This window comes from Ipomoea nil, unplaced genomic scaffold (genome assembly GCF_001879475.1).
Source record: "Ipomoea nil cultivar Tokyo-kokei standard unplaced genomic scaffold, Asagao_1.1 scaffold1770, whole genome shotgun sequence".
In the NCBI taxonomy this organism is placed as follows: domain Eukaryota; kingdom Viridiplantae; phylum Streptophyta; class Magnoliopsida; order Solanales; family Convolvulaceae; genus Ipomoea; species Ipomoea nil.
In genome coordinates, this window is record NW_017618198.1 from 1,350,989 (window position 1) to 1,371,771 (window position 20,783).

General features: G+C 44.9%; 1 protein-coding gene across 1 annotated transcript; it reads left to right on the top strand.

Annotated features, from left to right (window-relative positions):
* The first annotated feature begins 6,565 nt into the window (after window positions 1–6,565).
* Window positions 6,566–11,477, top strand: LOC109192290. Its single transcript, XM_019342865.1, has 4 exons — window positions 6,566–6,918; window positions 7,403–8,243; window positions 8,661–10,390; window positions 10,547–11,477. The coding sequence occupies exons 1-4, from the start codon at window positions 6,566–6,568 to the stop codon at window positions 11,475–11,477; spliced, it is 3,855 nt and encodes a 1,284-aa protein (XP_019198410.1).
* Window positions 11,478–20,783: the final 9,306 nt, after the last annotated feature.

A 20,783-nucleotide genomic window follows, 5' to 3' on the forward strand; every position in this document is an offset into this window, starting at 1 on the left:
TAACGGAAAAGTTAACGGATAATCATATTCATTAAGGATAAATTAGGAAATCTTAAGGAAAAATTATAATCTGATCAATCTGAGCCATTCATTTGATTAAAAAATTTGACCGCCATTTTTTCTTCCCATTATAGCCCTAACTCTCTTGGGCTCTTATTAGTATACGCACTTTGTGCGAATGAGATAATGACCAATAATTATTTTTAAATAAGTATTCCAAAGTATATCAATGCAATATTATATAGGAGATGTTCATGCATATGTAAATAAATGTTGAATTTGTTTATTTAAATCGGTAATTTAAAGTATATAAATGCAAGATAATATATGAGAGATTGATTATAATTGTCACTAAAATAAATGTTTGCAACTTTGTAATAACGTTAGTCTAAATACTTAGTTTTAAAGCGATAGTCTAAATAAATACTACTTTTGATTTAAATTTCTCTAATTCTTCTTAATTTTTTTTTTTTTGGTAGCATTGTTATTGTTTTCATCTTCAGTACATGTCCTCTTTTTTTCTTTGTTTTTTGTTTTTTTTATTGGTAGTGTTTCATGTGCAATTAGGTTACTGGTAGCAGCATAGAGGGATTCATCATGCAATGAGATTATGGTGTAGGAAGTTTTAGATTTACCTTGTTGTGTATATGACTGAGATTTTAGTTGTAATATGAACTCTTTAGCGTACAAACACCTATTGATATTTAGTAGTGGTAGTTTTTTTCCTACATATTTCATGTGTTGTGAGATATGTGTCGCAGGTTATCATGTGAAAGTATTGAACGAAATATTAATATTTATTATATTTGTATAAAATACTTGGTAAATAAATAAATAAACAAATAAATAAATAAATAATTATATATATATATATATATATATATATATATATATGTGTGTGTATAACATGTTTTGTATTATAACTTTGATATTTAATTACAAGATAATGTAAAAAAGAAGACAATGAACAATGTAGTGAATATAATAAATTAATAAATTTGAAGGTAAGAAATCTTTGAATTGTAGAAAATAAAGATAATATAACTAATGAAATTATATTTCTTTTAAATTTTTTTATAATGATTTTTTTTTTTAAATAAAGCATTATAGACATCTAATTCTAAATTAATTAAATGCATATGTATTATTTTTTGTTGTAGCTACTAATTTATTTAATTAATAAGAGTAATAAAGTGTCGTACATACTTTTCTTCAACAATAATGAAATCAATGATTTTTTTTTTTTTAATTTCCATTCCTTATTGAGACAAATTGTTTTGTGAGTTTGTCCATAACAATTGCTACAATTGCTGTTAATAGAGGATGATAATAAATAATTCAAAATATATGGGTACAATAGATATTAATATAATGATATAGTAAAAATTAACTTACAAATTTTTTTAGAAGTTTTCATGCATTGATAAAATTTTGATGTGTAAACTTGTTCAATTGGAGCTAGTAGGATGTTAACATTGTCAATTATTTGAAAAATGATCCTACCGTTTTAGAGTCCATGTGTAATTGTATTTATGATCAACAACTTTGTAGTTAGGCCGCGCAGGTCTGACAATGATGTAAGAACAATTTTGTTCGATAAAAAAATAATAGTATAATATTAGTAATGTAATGTACAATTGTACCATTATAAAAAAAATACAAAAAAATATTAATATCATAATGGCCTAAATCATTCCAATAATGCAAAAGCATAATTGAAATATTAAGTTTTGTTCTAAATAATCAGAAGAAGATTAATTTAAAAAAAATTTAACATAAATTTGTTTTTTTTTTAATAAAAAAATTCAAGAAAATCAAATAATTTTAAAGTAGTTCCTGATTTATAATATTTGATGCTCAACTTTGAATGCTATGTATTTAGTCGAGCTAATTATTTGACCAAAGTTTATGTTAAATTTTATATTATATATTTTTTAATACATTTTAACATATTCATAATATATGTTTAACAATTATGTCAATTATACTTGAGATGGGATTCGAACCTAAGACCTTATATAAATTAAGAGTATGTTAAGAATAATAAATAGTTAACGGAATATTTCGTTACTAAAGTTTAAACTAACGGAATTTAGGGTTATTTAAGGGAAGAAAATAATATAATAGAGGGTAAATAAGGAAAATCATTAAAAGATACTAAAATCAAAATAATATGAACCATTCATTTTAAGAAACAATTAGTACCGACATTTTTTTTGTTCCAGTTAAGGGTCTAACATTATTTGCTCTTATTAGATTTGTAGATATTACTAGTTTTACACGCGCATTGCGCGAATGAGTTAATGTCCAATGTTTATAATTAAATAAATATTTGCAAGTATATCAATGCAATATTATATATTAGAAGTTCATACATAAGTAATTTAATGTCGAATTTATTTTTTTAAATATGTAACTCATAGTATATGATTACAAGATATATAATGTTAATGGATATTCATATAATTGTCACTAAACTTCTTTTAAATAATAACAATGTATTTTTATTGCAAAGGGTTCTAATATATTTAATGAATGCACATACAAGATCAATAAATGAATCAACGGTATCAGCCCTTTAGGTGTTTTGCACGTGTTCATTTAGTTCAATCCAAAGATAACATAACCCAAAGATATTAGAAGATTGGTAAATATGATGTAACCCAACGATCAAAATGCTAAAGAAAGTGTTTGGTTATTCAACAGTTTGAAACAACAATTTGTTTCAAAACACACTTAGCGTTTTGAAGAATAATTTCCCCAAAACACCATGCTCATTGTTTGCCCATCAACGGATGGGCAAGGTTAAATTTTAAATTAGAGTCTTTTCTGACCGATGTAAAAGGAGCCTCAAGGCTCCCATGCCACTTTTTCCACCGATGTAAGAAAAATGACAAAACTAAGAAAAAACGAACGTTCGGCTCCCATATGTTTTAAATTTTATTTCTTTTATATTATTATTATTATTATTATTATTATTAGAGTTAATTCCAGCAATGGTCCTCCGACTATGTTGATTTTCCACAATTGGTCATCGACTTTTAATTTGGACAATTTAGACACTTGACTTTTAAAATCTTTCCAATGTTGGTCCTTCCGTCAGTTGGAGGTTAAGTGGATGTTAGTTTGAGGGGTAAGGTAGTCATTCACAATTGTTTTTTTTTTTTAAGTAACTTTATTCTTTGCTTTTTCTTCTTCTTCTTCGGCATCATCATCACCGGGATCAGTTCGCTGCCATTTTTTTGTTCAGTTCTTGAATCGTATTCTGGCTGCTCGATATGGGTTTGAAGGGATTTGTTGAGGGAGGGATAGTTTCCATTGTTGGCGGGTGAGAATGCCCTTGTAAAGAGCCATGTGGCCTTCTGCTTTGATCGTCCTCATGGCACAGTCCAGGGTGCCGGCGTACGGCGGCGCCTTTCCCAGCTCCACCTTCATGTTCATCATCCTAGTTTTCAGCACGTCCACTGGATTTGATGCCACCGGCACGTCTCGGCAACTCCGATCCCACCGGGTGACTTCTTTGTTTACATTCCGCAGTACGGCCGTACGGGTGTGGAACTGCATCTCTAAATGTCACTGTGGCAGCTTCTATCATTCTCCATCACTTCGGAGGTAACATGCATTCTTTTTTAGATTGCGCGTTTAGTGTCCTGACCTTGTGCTGAATTATTCACTCCAATATATTCATCCTCTTAGCATTTAGCCTTATTTAATTGCGTAAGTTTGCAGGGATATATGATTTTAAGTTTAGATTGAATGTTAGAAGTGTATGACAAAAAAGGAATGCAATAAAATGATGGCCCATAAAGTGGCAAAGTCAGTCCAAGTTCTGATACAATTGCAATGGACTCTGAACTCAAAAAATTTGGTTTCAGGATATACACAAATATAGATAAACATGTATGAAATTTATAGTTAAGGTGGGAAGGACGTAATTTCAGAATGATAGAGAACTGAAACTAAAATAGTAGTTCAGAACTCATATAAAAAATGCAGTGTGATAGAAGTTGTGTCGGTTACATTGGATGTAGGGAGGCACCTGAACTGCATTAAAGAGGCATTTGTTATCTCTGTTATTCTTCTAGTCTCTTGGTTTATCAACTTGGCTGTCTATTTAGGGCCGGGCTTATCGCCGGTGGGATCGGAGCTGCCGAGACGTGCCGGTGGCATCGAATCCAGTGGACGTGCTGAAGACGAGGATGATGAACATGAAGATGGAGTTGGGAATGGCGCCGCCGTACACCGGCGCCCTGGACTGTGCCATGAGGACGATCAAAGCAGAGGGCCACATGACTCTTTACAAGGGCATTCTCACCCGCCAACAATGGAAGCAATCCCTCCCTCAACAAATCCCTTCAAACCCATATCGAGCAACCAGAATAAGATTCAAGAACTGAATAAAAAAATGGCAGGGAAAGAATGGCAGCGAACTGATCCCGTTGATGATGATGTCGAAGAAGAAGAAGAAAAAGTGAAGAATAAAGTTACTTTAAAAAAAACTGTGGAATGACTACCTTACCCCTCAAACTAACATCCACTTAACCTTCAACTGACGGAAGGACTAACATTGGAAAGATTTTAAAAGTCAAGTGTCTAAATTGTCCAAATTAAAAGTCAATGATCAATTGTAAAAAATCAACATAGTCAGAGGACCATTGCTGGAATTAACTCTTATTATTATTATTATTATGCATACCCTTTAGGCCATTTTATATGTTAATCTAAACAACTAATTTTTTTAAGAGTAAATATCCAAAATGGTCCCTCGACTATAGCTAAATTCACAAATTGGTCCTCAACTTTCAATTTCAACACAATTTGGTCATCTGTCTATTTGATCGTTTGTTGATTGTGATTTTTGAGGATATATATGTAATTTCATGGTCCACCATCGGTTTTTTAAGGTTCCGATTGCATTTCCAGACCGTAGTGTTACATTCGAATCCACTGCCGAAAGCAATTTACCAAATCCGGTCGCCTTTCTTCATCCTCCCTTTGGATTCAATGTAGTTGAGTTCGTACCAGAGCGAAGAAGACGGCGTGTTTCCGAACCGGTGCAACGTCATCCTGGAGGCCTCCACGTGCTCCGACGAGAGCTGAAGGTTCTTCTGGAGATCGTCGATCACGGTCAACAAATGGTCAAATAGATGGAGGATCAAATCGTGTCAAAATTGCAAAGTTAAGGACTTAATTGGTTGAAATTGAAAGTTGATGACAAATTTGTGAATTTAGCTATAGTCGAGGGACCATTTTGGGTATTTACTCTTGATGGGGTAAGGACCCCGGCCCAAGAGACAGGGGCCCAAAGAAAATAGAAGTGGGCCAGCATCACAGAGGAGCCCAGAGAGTAGTCAGGTCGAGTCCAGGAGTCGGCCGAGGCCCAAGCCCAGGAAAGGACCCGGCTCGAGGAGCCGTTGAGGGCATTAAAGGGGTTCCTTTAAAAGAGAACCGTTGAAGCATTGAAGATAGGACCCGGTCGGGCTGTTACAAGCCCAGGAGAGCCGTTGGTTGACCGAGTAATGGCATCCAACGGCTCCACACCTTGATTAGCCTTGAAGTCGGCCATTAAGGGCCTTCAAGTCGGCAGAGGAGGAACCACTATATAAAGGCTCCTCCATTCTTGTAAAAAGGGGGAGACTTTTCGACACCCGAAAGAAGAGAGAATAACAAAGGATTTCCGAGCACTAACGTTATCTCTGAGTTAGATATATATATTATTGAAAGGTGTATCCTCCGACAAAAGGTTGTGTTGGACCTCCTTGGGCTCGAAAACCCTAAAACCATCACTGGCGCCGTCTGTGGGGATCGAACGAAGAGTCACGTGTCCTCTTGAGTGAGGCGAGTCCGAAGAAAACAACAGTTGAATTAGGAAAACTCCAGACATGGCAGGAAGCGAGGAACAGTCGAGCCGTCACGACAACGGACGGGAGACCGACCTGAGAAGCCAGCTGAATAGGAGAAACGCTCGGAGCCAAGAAAACGAGGCGACACCGCCGCCGACGCCGCAGATAAACCCGCAATTACCCCAGGTGCTGCTCACCCCGGAGCAGTTACGCGCGATCGGACGCTCCGACGCTCCTGCGCCGAAGCGAGCCTAGGAGTGAGAGAACAATCCCTCACTCGCCAGTCGCAACGCGAGTTGCGACCGCCTCAGAGGGCCGACGACCGACAATTGAGCCGACGGGCTGAAAGCCAACCGGTACAATCCGTTCATTCCCGGCTAGGGCCCAGCGTTGGGCGTCGGTCGGCCAGGGAACGATTAGGTCGGAAGGAGCCCAATCGTGCCCCGTTAGCCGCCCGCGACCGACAAGCTGCGCGAGGGAAGAGCCGAGCCAAAAGGGCCAGGACTGAGATTCGTCGCGTGGAGCAACCTCCCCGCAACCCCGTCCAACCGACCGAGTCTGAAGTCAGCGAAAGCACGGAATCCACTGGAAATCGCACCCGGGAGAGGGTCGAAGTGGCTAACCTAGTACAGGAGGTGCGAAATCTGAAAGAACGGATGGAGGGAAAAGCCAAATCCCCAGGACGTACGTTGCTGACCGCCTTACCTTTCTCAGACGAGGTTATGGCTTTTAAAATACCGAGTGACTTCAAGTTCCCGGAACAAGCCACGTTCGATGGAACCGGCGATCCCCGCGAGCATTTGCTGAGCTATCAGGCCAAGATGCAGGTTTTGGGGGTACGAGACCCGGTCATGTGTCGTGCTTTCTTACCCACGTTGAAGGGGTCAGCACAAAGGTGGCTGGTGGCGCAGCCCTCAGGGTCGATTCACAACTTTGAAGAGCTGGCAGACCGCTTCATGAGCCATTACGCCGCTAATATTAAGCCACAAAAGGACCTAACTCACTTAGGTGACATCCGTCAAGACGAAGGCGAATCTTTGAAAACCTATCTGGCCCGCTGGCAGAAAGAAATCCAGTCCATAGAGGAGGTCGAGGACCAGACGGCGCTCACCTTCTTCATCGAGTCGCTGCGGTCCGGCCAGCTGTACTGAGACCTGAGGGACAATCGGCCGGCCACCTATGCAGAAGCCATTCATATGGCCAACAAGAGGGCCAATACGGAGCAGGCCATGAAGTACAAGCGACAGCGCGAGGTCGGCGGATCTGCCAGCGGAAAGAGAACACGAGCGGAAGCCAAAGAAAGGCACCCGGACGTGGCTCGGCGACCCGAAGTTAGGTGGCCGTACGACCGACCAGTGGCCCACGCCTATCGACCGATTCCCGAGCGTCCGGTCCACGAGGTACAAGCGGTTTCCCCGCCTCCGCCTCCGCCGACCGACGATCGCGCGACAAACGAAGAGATAGGTAAGAACGCCAAGTATTGTCGTTATCATAAATCTTATACCCACAGTACGGAGGAGTGCTTCTACCTGAAGAAGATCATGGAGAGCATTATCCAGCAAGGAACCCCGCCTCCTAACCAGTGGAGGCGGAGGCCGAGCAGTAGGGGATGAGGAACCCGTCGCCGTTGCCGAAGGCAGTCGAGGCAAACAGCCGGTTCCCGAAGAGGAGGAGGCGCAGTGGTGCCAAAAACCGGTCATCAACATGATAGTCGGCGGGCCAGAAGGTGGTGATTCAGCGAACACCAGAAAAGCTTGGGCTCAGCAGTTGTACGTCGGGACAGTGTACGGGCGTGAGGAGAACCCCAAAAAGGTGTGTCGAGAGCCCATTGTGTTCACCGACAGAGACTTACCAGCCGGAGAAATACCGCATCGAGATGCGTTGGTTATAGCCATGGACGTCAACGGCATCGTCGTTCGGCGAATCCTGGTGGACACCGGGAGCAGCGTCAACGTGCTATATCTAGAAACCTTCACCAAAATGGGGCTGACTCGAGAACAGCTGAACCCCGTCAAAACTCCCCTTGCCGGCTTCACAGGGGACTCGGTGGAGGCGGAAGGGTCGATCACCCTCCCAGTGGAGATTGACACGTACCCGGACGTACAGAAACTCAGCATGAAATTTATCGTGGTAGACCTGGCCTGCTCGCATAACGCGATACTTGGCCGACCGGGTCTTGAGGAGTTAGGAGCCTTGATCTCAATTGAGCATCTCTGCCTGAAATTCCGCACACCGAATGGAGTAGGTACGGTGCGCTGTGACCGGAAGGTCGCCCGCGACTGCTATCTGCAGGCATGCAGAGGGATGGGCAAACGCGAGATGCGGATTCATGAGATCACAGAGAGGCCCCCGAAGAAGACGATACTACCTCGCCCAGAGCCTGCCGTCGAGTTGGAGGAGGTCGAGATCGACTCTACACGGCCAGACCGACGGGTCCGAATTGGAGTCGGCCTCTCCGAGACATTGAAAAAAGAAATTGTAAAGGTGCTCCGGGAGCACCGGACGGTTTTCGCCTGGGGCCCAGAGGACATGCCTGGCGTCGACCGATCAATCATATCCCACAAACTCGCCGTAGATCCGGAGCACCGACCGGTCGTACAGAAGAAACGATACCTAGCCAACGACCGGAGGGAATTCGTGAAGAAGGAGGTCGACACGCTACTAGCGGCCGAGCACATCCGCGAGGTTAAGTACCCGGAGTGGTTGGCCAATGTGGTCCTCGTGCCCAAGCCCCCGGCGTGGCGAATGTGCGTGGACTACACCGACCTTAATAAGGCTTGTCCGAAAGACCCGTTTCCCCTACCTCGGATCGACCAGTTAGTCGATGAAACGGCCGGGTCGGCGCTACTGAGTTTCATGGACGCCTTCAGAGGGTACCATCAAATATTTATGCACCCGGCGAATGAGGAGAAGACCGCCTTCCTGACACCGGACGGGGTTTACTGTTACCGAGTCATGCCCTTCGGGCTTAAAAATGTCGGGGCTACGTACACCCGGATGGTCGCCCGATTGTTCCAACGTTTGCTCGGGAAATCGATGGCTGCATACGTCGACGATATGCTCGTCAAGAGCCGGGAGGAGGATAAGCACGCGGAGGACTTGGCCGACTGCTTCAAGGTAATGATGAAATACAACCTTCGGCTGAACCCCAAAAAGTGCGCGTTCGCCGTCCAAGGTGGCAAATTCCTGGGCTACATGGTCACCAAACGAGGCATCGAGCCTAATCCGGAAAAAGTACAGGCCATCATCGACATGCAGCCTCCTACAACCGTCAGGGACCTACAACGGCTGACTGGCCGATTGGCCGCCCTTAGCCGCTTCTTGAGCAAAGCGGCGGACAAGACCATACCTTTCTTCGAAGCTATGAAAAAGAAGGAAGGATTTGCTTGGACTGCCGAATGCCAACAATCGTTCGAAGAGTTGAAACAGTACCTCTCAACGCCCCCAGTGCTGTCTACCCCCCAGGCGGGCGAGCCTTTATTCTTGTACCTCGCCGCCTCAGCCAAAGCAGTGAGTTCGGTGTTGGTCCGAGAGGATGACCGGGCCCAGCACCCGGTTTATTACGTAAGTCGCTCGCTGAAGGCCGCCGAGACGCGGTACACTGTTGTGGAAAAGATTGTGTATGCATTGGTAGTTACCGTGCGCAAGCTGGCACCCTATTTCCAAGCCCATACCGTTCGAGTTTTGACAGATCAGCCGCTCGGAAGCGTGCTAAGAAACCCCTTGTCCTCCGGCCGACTTGTAAAGTGGGCCGTAGAGTTGACTCAGTATGGGATTGAGTACCAGCCTCGGCCTTCCATTAAGGGTCAGGCCCTAGCCGACTTCCTGGTCGAATGCACGGCAGGTGAAGAGGAAAAAGAACACGCCTCGGAGAGCTGCCCAGGCGAGTGGTGGGAAATGCACGCGGACGGAGCGTCGAGCCGACAGCACTGTGGAGGCGGTGTCATGCTCATCACTCCGAAAGGATTCCGGCTATATTACGCTCTGAGATATCGGTTCTCGACATCGAATAATGAGGCCGAGTACGAAGCGGTATTAAACGGCCTCCGACTCGCCAAGGCCCTGGGAGTCGAGCGGCTGCGAATCAAGACTGACTCCAGACTGGTAGTCGGACAGATCTCGGGCACGTGTGAAACTAAGAATGCAAGGCTGGTGCTATACAAAGAGCGTGCGGTCGAGATGTTAAAAGGGTTCGGGGCTTATGAGATAGAGTACATACCCCGAACGGACAACACGGAAGCCGACTTGTTGTCCAAAATTGCCTTGGATGGGGTACCGGACCATCTGATAAAAATTTGCCAGAAGGAGGAGCTACATCGGCCGAGTGTTGGAGAGACACCACCGGAAGTCCAGCAAGTAGATCTCGGGGAATGGGATCGAGGGAAAAATCCCGAAATGTTCTGGATAGAGGACATCCGGCGATTCATAGAAAAAGGCGAGTTACCGGAAGACCCGGGAGTCGTCGCGAGAGTTCGGCGGAAAGCCCCCTCCTTCCGGATCATCGACGGACTGCTATACAAACAGTCGTTCGGTGGACCCTTACTAAGGTGCCTGCTTAGGCCTGAGGCCAAGAAAATAATGGACGAAGCTCATAGAGGCATTTGTGCCGCGCACCAGGGCGCCCACACGCTCGCCCGGAAGTTAGTCGTCCAAGGGTATTATTGGCCGACCATGATGCGAGACTGCATCGAATGGATGGCCAGGTGCGGCGTTTGTCAAGCATTCGCCAGGAAAGACACCCGTCCGGCCACCTTTTATACACCGGTCACCACTGCCATCCCCTTCGCCAAGTGGGGAATAGACTTGTTGGGGCCATTGCCCGTCGCCCCGGGAGGCCTGAAGTTTTGCGTCGTGGCTATCGACTATTTCACCAAATGGGTCGAGACAGAACCACTGGCTACCATCACTGAGTACCAATGTCGACGTTTTCTGTGGAAAAGGGTGATATGTCGCTTCGGCCTGCCCGAGCACATCGTCAGCGACAACGGACGACAGTTTGACTGCCAGGCCTTCGCTGATTTCTGCCGCCGACACGGTATCAAGCACACCAAGGTCTCGGTGGCGTACCCACAAGCCAATGGGCAGGTCGAGAATGTGAATCGAACGTTGGTCGATGGGATCCAGAAGAAGCTCGAAGACATCCAAGGAAGTTGGGCGGACGAGCTTGACCGAGTCCTATGGGCTTATCGCACTACCCAGCGGCGAGCGACGGGGGAGAGCCCGTTCTCGCTCGCATACAGCTTCGAGGCCAAAGTTCCAGTCGAAGTAGTCGAACCTACCCACCGGGTTCGCACCTACTCGGATGCAGCGAACGAGGAGAATTTGCGGATCGAGAAAAACTTCCTCGAAGAAAGGAGGGAAGCCGCAAGTGCCCGGATGGTAGAGTACCAGCAGGCGGTGAAAAGATATCGCGACCGGAAGACACGCCCGCGAACCTTCCAGGTTGGCGACCTCGTGTTACGCGATCGACAGGCCAGTCAGCCCACCGAAAGGGGCAAGTTTGCGGTTAAATGGGAGGGGCCATACCGTATTGCAGCGGTGGTTCAAGCCGGAACCTATAAGCTAGAGACCATGGAAGGCAAGCTCATAGATCGCATATGGAATGCCACCCATTTGAAAAGGTTCTATCAGTAGAAAAAGGACAGGCCGTGTACATGCCCCAGGATTCCAAAAAAAAAAAATCTAAATAAAGCACATGGGTTACAGTTAATCGACCGAGGGACTCGGCAAGAAAAGATAGGAAACAAGGGCCCAGACCCTTAGACGTTTCCGAAAAAAAGCCTACAGGAGTCGCCTCGACTGAGGGACTCGGCGAGTATTGAGAGAAACGACGGGGCACTGACCCTAAACTGTTTCTGAGATGGAAAAAGCCTAATGGGTCGCCTCGACCGAGGGACTCGGCAAGAAAAGATAGGAAACAAGGGCCCAGACCCTTAGACGTTTCCGAGAAAAAGCCTACAGGAGTCGCCTCGACTGAGGGACTCGGCGAGTATTGAGAGAAACGACGGGGGCACTGACCCTAAACTGTTTCTGAGATGGAAAAAGCCTAATGGGTCGCCTCGACCGAGGGACTCGGCAAGAAAAGATAGGAAACAAGGGCCCAGACCCTTAGACGTTTCCGAGAAAAAGCCTACAGGAGTCGCCTCGACTGAGGGACTCGGCGAGTATTGAGAGAAACGACGGGGCACTGACCCTAAATTGTTTCTGAGATGGAAAAAGCCTAATGGGTCGCCTCGACCGAGGGACTCGGCAAGAAAAGATAGGAAACAAGGGCCCAGACCCTTAGACGTTTCCGAGAAAAAGCCTACAGGAGTCGCCTCGACTGAGGGACTCGGCGAGTATTGAGAGAAACGACGGGGCACTGACCCTAAACTGTTTCTAAGATAGAAAAAGCCTAATGGGTCGCCTCGACCGAGGGACTCGGCAAGAAAAGATAGGAAACAAGGGCCCAGACCCTTAGACGTTTCCGAGAAAAAGTCTACAGGAGTCGCCTCGACTGAGGGACTCGGCGAGTATTGAGAGAAACGACGGGGCACTGACCCTAAACTGTTTCTATGATAGAAAAAGCCTAATGGGTCGCCTCGACCGAGGGACTCGACAAGAAAAGATAGGAAACAAGGGCCCAGACCCTTAGACGTTTCCAAGGAAAAACCTACAGGAGTCGCCTCGACTGAGGGACTCGGCGAGTATTGAGAGAAACGACGGGGCACTGACCCTAAACTGCTTCTGAGATAGGAAAAGCCTTGAAAGGTCACCTCGACAGAAGGACTCGGTGAGCAGTTAAAAGAGACTAGGTCAAAGGACAAAGCGTCGAGCTCAAGATAATACGAAAAGGAAGAGAAAAGGGGAATTTCATTAAAAAAAAAAAAAAAAGGCCCAAAAAGGAGGCCAGCCTTTTACAAAAGGGGGCTAACCCCAAGCAGAACAGCCCTAAACTACGGGGGAGGGGGTGTCGACATCAATCCCTTCGACTTGGGCCCCTGCCGTTGGTCCAGTCAGGGGAACAGAAGAAGGGTCCTCGGCCTGAAGAGAGGACTCGGTGGGCTCAGGAGGTGTGGCTAAAGGAAGAGCCGCTGGATCAGAGGCTGTCGGAAGAGCTGCCGGGTCTCTAGTCGCCGACTGTCCTTCAGTCGCCGGAAAAGCATCTATCACGGGCTTGAGGCCCCAGCTCTCGGGAGTGAAAGAGGAGTCACGGACCAGCAAGGCAGCATGGATCTCTGTCTGCGCCTCGCGAAAGCCGAGGCGATAGTCGCGCTCGCCCAAGTCCAGGAGAAACTCGTCGCCATCCGGCGTCGACAGCCACTCCTTAGCGATCTCTTTTTGGCGAGCCTCTATCGCCGCCTTCACCTCCGCCTCGAAGGCGGCCGACTTCTTGTACTCCTCGACAGAGGTCGCAGCAATCGTCGCCACCTTGTCTCGCTCCTCCTCCCACTGGCGAGTAACCCTCAGCATCTCGGAGTTGTGCACCTCCACCACCTTGAGGTGCTTCGCCTGCTCTTCCAAAAAGGCCTCCTCCGTCTGACGTAGCTTGTTGGACATAGACCGCATGTCGGACAGATAGTTCTGCAGCCGCTTTCTCATCTCCATCTGGAAGGTGAGGTTCTGCGAAAACAGACACGAGTCAGGCAATGAAAGAAAAGGACGAAGGGGAGATCGAGTGGGAAACTCTTACGCGGTACGATTGGCGCAGTGAGGCCTCGAGGATGTACCCGTCCCCCAGAGCATGAGTCGCCTCCACGTCCTTAGGTAGAAGGACGTTAGCACACCACTTACGGACAGAGGAGGTGCCCATCCAGATCTGGGCATCCTCCTCTACCTTATGACACAGCCGGATCCTTTTTGGAGCCGGCTCGTCAGTTTGAACAGCCGGGCGCTTAGAGCCAGAGCTCTCTGTCTGAGGAGGAGGTGGCTGCCAAGTGGGCGACACCACTGGTGACGGAGTCAGATCCACCACATTCTGAGGAGGAGGAGGAGTCGGCCTGGGAGCTGGAGACGGTAGAGAAGAAGAGGCGGCAGCAGTACCGGAGGAGCGTTGGATCAGCCGACGCCTCATCTTTTCGGCTCTGTCTGCCATCTCGGGAGTCGGTTCAAACGCCTCGTCGGAGCTGGAGGAGTCGGAGTCGTACGGACCTGCAAAAAAGAAAGAGAAAGCATGAGGTATTCCGAGTCGGAATAAGACGAGATAAGAAAGGAATGAGAGGTAACGAAGACTACCTACGGTGGCCGCACCCTCCGGTAGCAAGCCACGCTTAGCCATGGCCCGGACTCGGGACCAGTACTTGACGGAGTACGGCCCGAAGCCCTTCAAGAACTCGCCGCCCAAGACCGCATCGTCGGAAGGAACGGCACGTCGAGGACAAGGCTTGAACAGAGCGGCCGGCCACAGGGTCGGAAAAGTGAAAGAAGAAAGGGCAGGGCGGACGAAGAAATAAAGGAGTTTCCAATCCTTGATGGAATCGGACAACCCCTCGAAAATCTGTCGCCCCAGGCGAGCGGCGACTTGAACGAAGCCCGGCGAGTGCGAGCCAACCTTGTTTACGGTAAAAAGATACCGGAACAGGTCAAGGTCCAGCTCGCACAGCCACCAGTGGCAGAGATTAATGAAACAAGTAAGGAGTCGGTGAGAATTGGGCACCAACTGGCCCGGAACCAAGTTATAATGGCGGTAAAAAAGAGAGAGAAAAGGACATGGAGGAACTCGGAAGCCAAAGGCAACCGAGTGTAGATGGATGCCGACACAACCCTCGGGTGGGTCGTAAATTTGTCGGCCCTCCGGGGCAAGAACTATGGCCGAGGGCCCAAGAAGATACTGGGCCATCTCCAGATCCGCCGCAGTAGCGACGGACGGCGGCCCGGAGGGACGGACGATTGGATCAAACTTGCCCCGCGGCCGTATAACACCACCCGGCAGAGCCGCCACCGTCGTTAGAGGAGCGGGGCTCAGCGGAGTGACCGCCCCCGAAGAAGAGGGGGTCGGAGGAAGAGAAGATGTCGATGGAACGTCCGAGGGAAGTTCCGTACGGCGGTGGGAGGACGTCAATGGAACGTCCGCCGGAAGTTCCATACGACGAGGAGGAGAAGAGGAAGATGAAGAAGGAGAAGAAGAAGAGGGAGAAGTCGCCTCGGTGTTGTCGACCGAGTAACGACGAGAAGAAGAAGAATGCGAGGAAGAAGACATTACCTAGATCAGGAAGGAAATTGGAGGAGAAACAGAGTGGCCGGAGAAGCTCGAAGTTGAAACTGAAAAGGAGAAGATTGGAGAAGAGAGTGGAAAGAGAGACGAAGTGGCTATTTGAAGGGTAGGAATGTCAAAGGGCGGCCACGTGCCACCTTCTCGTTGGAGGGGCTGGAGGTGACGAGACGTGAAGGGACGCCGCATTTAATGCCTCAAAAGGCGGGACGACGGTTCAGGCCTAGGGTTAGCCCACAGACGGCGCGTCTACTCTAGGCTAGGGACGAACGTCACGTGACCCGGCCTGTTAAGCCGGAAGCCCGTAGTGGGCCATGGCCTCTGAGCCCACAAGATACGAGCTGGAAGCTTCTGGAAGCGACCCGGTAGAGCCCGGCTCATCAGATGATGTCGGCCGAGCTCATGAAGGAATACCGGTCGCGGGGTCGGCGGTCAGATTCGGCGACTCCCTCGGCAGAAGGATCTTGCCATAGCAAGACTAGGGGTCCGTCTCATGGATCCGGGGTCGGGCGACAAAAATATGGTAAGAAATTGTGAGGTCGGATAAGAAAAGCACACTGTTTATTCAAATCAACACGAAGGTTACAAGGCCCGGGACTCGGCCGGTGCAAATTACAAGAGAAAAACAGAGTCATGGCTTGGCCTCCTTCTCTGTCGACGAGCGGGCAGCCGGAGGGCCCTCTAGGAAGTACTGGGGGCGGAACGGTAGAGGACTCGGCTCAGGCTCTGGCGTCTCGTCCAGATACACGGCCGGCTTCCCATCGTCAATCATTTGTAAAGGCCTCTCCAGGGCGCTCGGCGACATGGCCACGCCGAAAAGCGGAGGAACCTCCCACACCTCTTCCTCCTCAGGAGTAGGATTCTCGACCTCTGGTCCGGGATCCTCCACCACAGGCTCCATCTCCACATCGATAGACTCTCTGCACATCAGGTCCAGCATGTCCGGAAGCACAACGATGGGGTCTGAAGCCGAGTCACCCACCAGACGACCCCCGTTAGCCAGCCTCTTCTGCCTCAATCGCTCCAGTCGAGCATGCTCCTTGTTGCGAATGGACCAGCGGCGATCACCTTCCCTATGACTCATAGCGCCGTGCTTTCGCAAAATGAAGAGTGTTGCGATTTGCATCTACTGGGAAGGGTCTTTATATAGCCCAGGGAAGGCGAATATCTAGGCAATAATTACGGAGGAGACTGGCATAACTGAGCCGGATTGGACGGATGATGGGAATCTTTGTCAGAGATTAGTTCCATCAGATTCGCCCAGGAAGAGTAAGATTCGCACGCCAACATCGGATTTACCCGAGCTATGGGGAATCTTGCAGATGTCAGACTGAAAAGAGTCTGATGATGTGACCGACTCCTTGACCAGTCGTCCGAATAGGCACGCAACAAAACACGACAAAACGCAAGGCAAAACGAAAATAGCGCTTTTATTATTATTATGGAAAGGGAGGGTACAAGCAGCAAGGAGCTTATTACAAATTATGGATATGCTCCTAAAAGGATTCCCCCGAGCTATGACCGACCCCGGTACATAAAGGGCACTCGCCAGGCGAGGAGGAGTCGCCCCCAAAGACTCCCCCCGATGGTCCAGGGGGAGAGGGGCAGAACGAGTCCCAGAAAGCTGGCATGAGCGGTGGCGGAATGGGTTCCTCATCATCCGGATACGCCTCCAGGTAGCGGGCGTAATCCTCGTCGTCCATAAGACCCGTAATCGGCCCGTCCAGGTCATCCAGTGGGATGGAGAAAGTCATTTTGAAAGTCAATTGTTCAGGGACGGCCACCTCCACAAAGGATCCATCCTGAGAAGTCACCCTGGCGGTTGCTGGAGTCGGCGGACGAAGCAAAGGCGGCACGACTTCTCGCTGAGGTGGGGTCGGCGGCTGCGAAGCTGAGGAGGTGGCACCAGCAGGGGATCTCCGAGGAGCCGAACGAGAAGCTTTTTTCTTGCTTTCCCTCTCGGGTCGAGTCCGCTTAGAAGGCAGCGGACGCCAAGGAAACCCGAAGTCAATTCGCTTCCCTTTCAAGGGAGAGCGACCCATGATGAACTCGTGAGGATAAGAGAGAAGGAAGGAGGCCATTTATAGGTGCCAAGCCTGGATGAAAGAATCCCAACGGCTCCGTAAGATCCGGAGAGGATAGCTGATGATTCGGACGTTACAAGGGCTATTCAGGGCACGGATACGGTAATTAAAGAAGACAAGCGGTTGCTACTTTTCCAAACCCGGGTTGGAGGACCGGGTATGGAAAAGTGAGGGACTAGTTGATGGGGTAAGGACCCCGGCCTAAGAGACAGGGGCCCAAAGAAAATAGAAGTGGGCCAGCATCACAGAGGAGCCCAGAGAGTAGTCAGGTCGAGTCCAGGAGTCGGCCGAGGCCCAAGCCCAGGAAAGGACCCGGCTCGAGGAGCCGTTGAGGGCATTAAAGGGGTTCCTTTAAAAGAGAACCGTTGAAGCATTGAAGACAAGACCCGGTCGGGCTGTTACAAGCCCAGGAGAGCCGTTGGTTGACCGAGTAATGGCATCCAACGGCTCCACACCTTGATTAGCCTTGAAGTCGGCCATTAAGGGCCTTCAAGTCGGCAGAGGAGGAACCACTATATAAAGGCTCCTCCATTCTTGTAAAAAGGGGGAGACTTTTCGACACCCGAAAGAAGAGAGAATAACAAAGGATTTCCGAGCACTAACGTTATCTCTGAGTTAGATATATATATTATTGAAAGGTGTATCCTCCGACAAAAGGTTGTGTTGGACCTCCTTGGGCTCGAAAACCCTAAAACCATCAACTCTTTTTTTAAATGTCTTTTTACCAACCGCTGATATAATTCGTTGGTCAAACCCGCTAATATAATCCGCTATTTGCTAATTGTTAACACAATCCACTAACGTTAACTACTAACTGTTGATTGCCAAACAAGGATATTGCCAGATAGTTTTTCACTCCAATTTGTTGTGTGATTTCACTGATTTGAATACTCTCTTTGTCAACAAATCCCTCAAGTAGTTAATATGATTGGCTTAATTATATTTTTTTTAAAAAATTTCATGGTATTAATAAAATACTTGGTAAATAAATATATAACATTATTTTCTATTATAAATTTGATATTTAATTAAAAAATAGTGTACAAAAAACGATAATAGACAATATAGTGAATATAATCAATTGATAAATTTGAATGTAAAGAATTTTTACATTAGAGAAAAATAAAGACAATATAACTAATGAAAATATTTCTCTTAATTAATTTATTGACAATGATTTTTTTTTTTAATACAGACATTGTAAGGACAATGTAGCGAATATAATAAAATATTGATGAATTTGAATGTAAAGAATTTTTACATTGGAAAAAAATAAAGACAATATAACTATCTCAGCACCTTGTGCTCAGATGACATGTAATGACTCTCCCATATGGGAGGTCGTGAGATTGAGACTCAGTGGAGGCGGTGTTCACTCTTTGTGCTCCAATTATTTGAGAAAGTATATAGATGAATAGTTCACCTTTGATTGTGATGACGTTCGAACGTAAAACCTTTTTTTATTAAAATCATATAATTAAGGATAAATTTGGAAATCTCAAGAGGAAAAAATAAAATATTAACCATCCATTTGATTTAATAATTTAATGGACATTTTGCCTACCCATTATAGGTCTAACTTCTTTTGGCTCTTATTAGTATATAGTTTTTTACGCGCATTGCGCGATTGGGATAATGCCCAATGTTTTTCTTAAATAAGTATTTTAAAATATATGAAGACAAAATTATATTAAAATCTGAACTATTCATTTGATTTAATAATTTGACGGTCATTTTTCCTACCAATGTTTATAATTAAATAAATATTTGAAAGTATATAAATGCAAGATTATATATGAGAAGTTCAACATAAGTAATTTAATGTCTAATTTGTTTATTTAAATATTTAATTCATAGTATATGAATACAATGTAATATAGGAGATTCATTATAATTGTTACTAAACTTTTTTTAAATAGTAACCAAGTATTTTTGTTGCAAAGGGTTCTAATATATTTAATGAATGCACATATATACAAGATCAATGAATGAATCAACGGTACCAGTCCTTTAGGTGTTTTGCTCAGTGTTTATTTAGTTCAACCATTATTGTTGAATAAAACTGTCCTTTAGGTGTTTTGTTCAGTGTTCATTTAGTTCAACCATTATTGTTGAATGAATTATTATGGATAATGAAATTCCTAATTTAAGGAATTTAGATGTATGTAAAAAATTAAATTTTTTAATTATAATGTAACTCAAAGATATTGGACGATTGGTAAATATAATGTAACTCAAAGATCAAAATGCTAAAGAAAGTGTTTTGGTTATTCAACAGTTTGAAGCAACAATTTGTTTCAAACCACTGAAAATACAAACATGGCAATTTACAATATTTTCACTTAACGTTTTTTAGAATAATTTCCCCAAAACACATCTATATTTTAAAAAATATATATATTTTTTTAAAACAATTATTATTATTATTATTATTATTATTATTATTATTATTATTATTATTATTATTATTATTGTTGTTGTTGTTGTTGTTGTTGTTGTTGTTATTATTGATTTATTGTTATTATTGTTATTATTGTTATTATTATTATTATTATTATTATTATTATTATTATTATTATTATTATTATTATTATTATTATTATTATTATACCCTTAGGCCATTTTAAATGTTAATTTAAACAACTAATTTTTTCAAATATCTTTTTACCAACCGTTGATATAATTCGCTGGTTAAATCCGCTAATATAATCGGCTAACGCTAACCGCGAACTGTTGTTTGTCAAACAAGGACATTGCGAGGTAGTTTCTCACTTCAATTTGTTGTGTGATTTGAATACTCTATTTGTCAACAAAGCCCTCAAGTAGTTAATATAATTGGCTTTATTAATTTAATTTTTTTAAATTTTTTCATGGTATTAATAAAATACTTGGTAAATAAATATATAGCATTATTTTGTATTATAACTTTGATATTTAATTAAAAAATAGTGCACAAAGAAAAGATAATATACAATGTAGTGAATATAATCAATTGATGAATTTGAATGTAAAGAATTTTTACATTGGAGAAAAAATAAAGACAATATAACTAATGAAATTATTTCTCTTAATTAATTTATTGATAATGAATAATTTTTTTTTAATAAAGAGGACAATGTAGTGAATATAATCAATTGATGAATTTGAATTTTGAATATAAAGAATTATTATATTGGAGGAAAATAAAGACAATATAACTAATGAAATTATTGCTCTTATTTAATTTATTGATAATGAATAATTTTTTTTGAATAAAGACATTGTGGACACATAATTCTAATAGCTACTAAATTATTATTTTTAATTTAATAAGAGTAAAATAGAGTACTAATTATGCCAACTTTGATTGGGATGTGGTTCGAACCTAAGACCTTTCTTATCTTATTGAAATCAACGAGTAAGTTAACGGTGAACTAACAGAAATTAACGGAAAAGATAATATTTAACGGAAAAGTTAACGGATAATCATATTCATTAAGGATAAATTAGAAAATTTAAAGGAAAAAATAAAATCTGATCAATCTGAGCCATTCATTTGATTAAAAAATTTGACCGCCATTTTTTCTACCCATTATAGGCCTAACTCTCTTGGGCTCTTATTAGTATAATATAGTAGATAGTAGATAGTAGATATATAATAGATATAGTATATTATAGGCCTAATTT

Excerpts from the sequence above, each read along its gene's own strand:
- LOC109192290 (XM_019342865.1), top strand. The coding sequence starts at position 6,566 with ATGGCTTTTAAAATACCGAGTGACTTCAAGTTCCCGGAACAAGCCACG. Across the intron at positions 6,919-7,402 it reads CGCTGGCAGAAAGAAATCCA|CAAGGAACCCCGCCTCCTAA; the intron begins GTCCATAGAGGA and ends AGCATTATCCAG. Across the intron at positions 8,244-8,660 it reads CTGCCGTCGAGTTGGAGGAG|TTAGTCGATGAAACGGCCGG; the intron begins GTCGAGATCGAC and ends CGGATCGACCAG.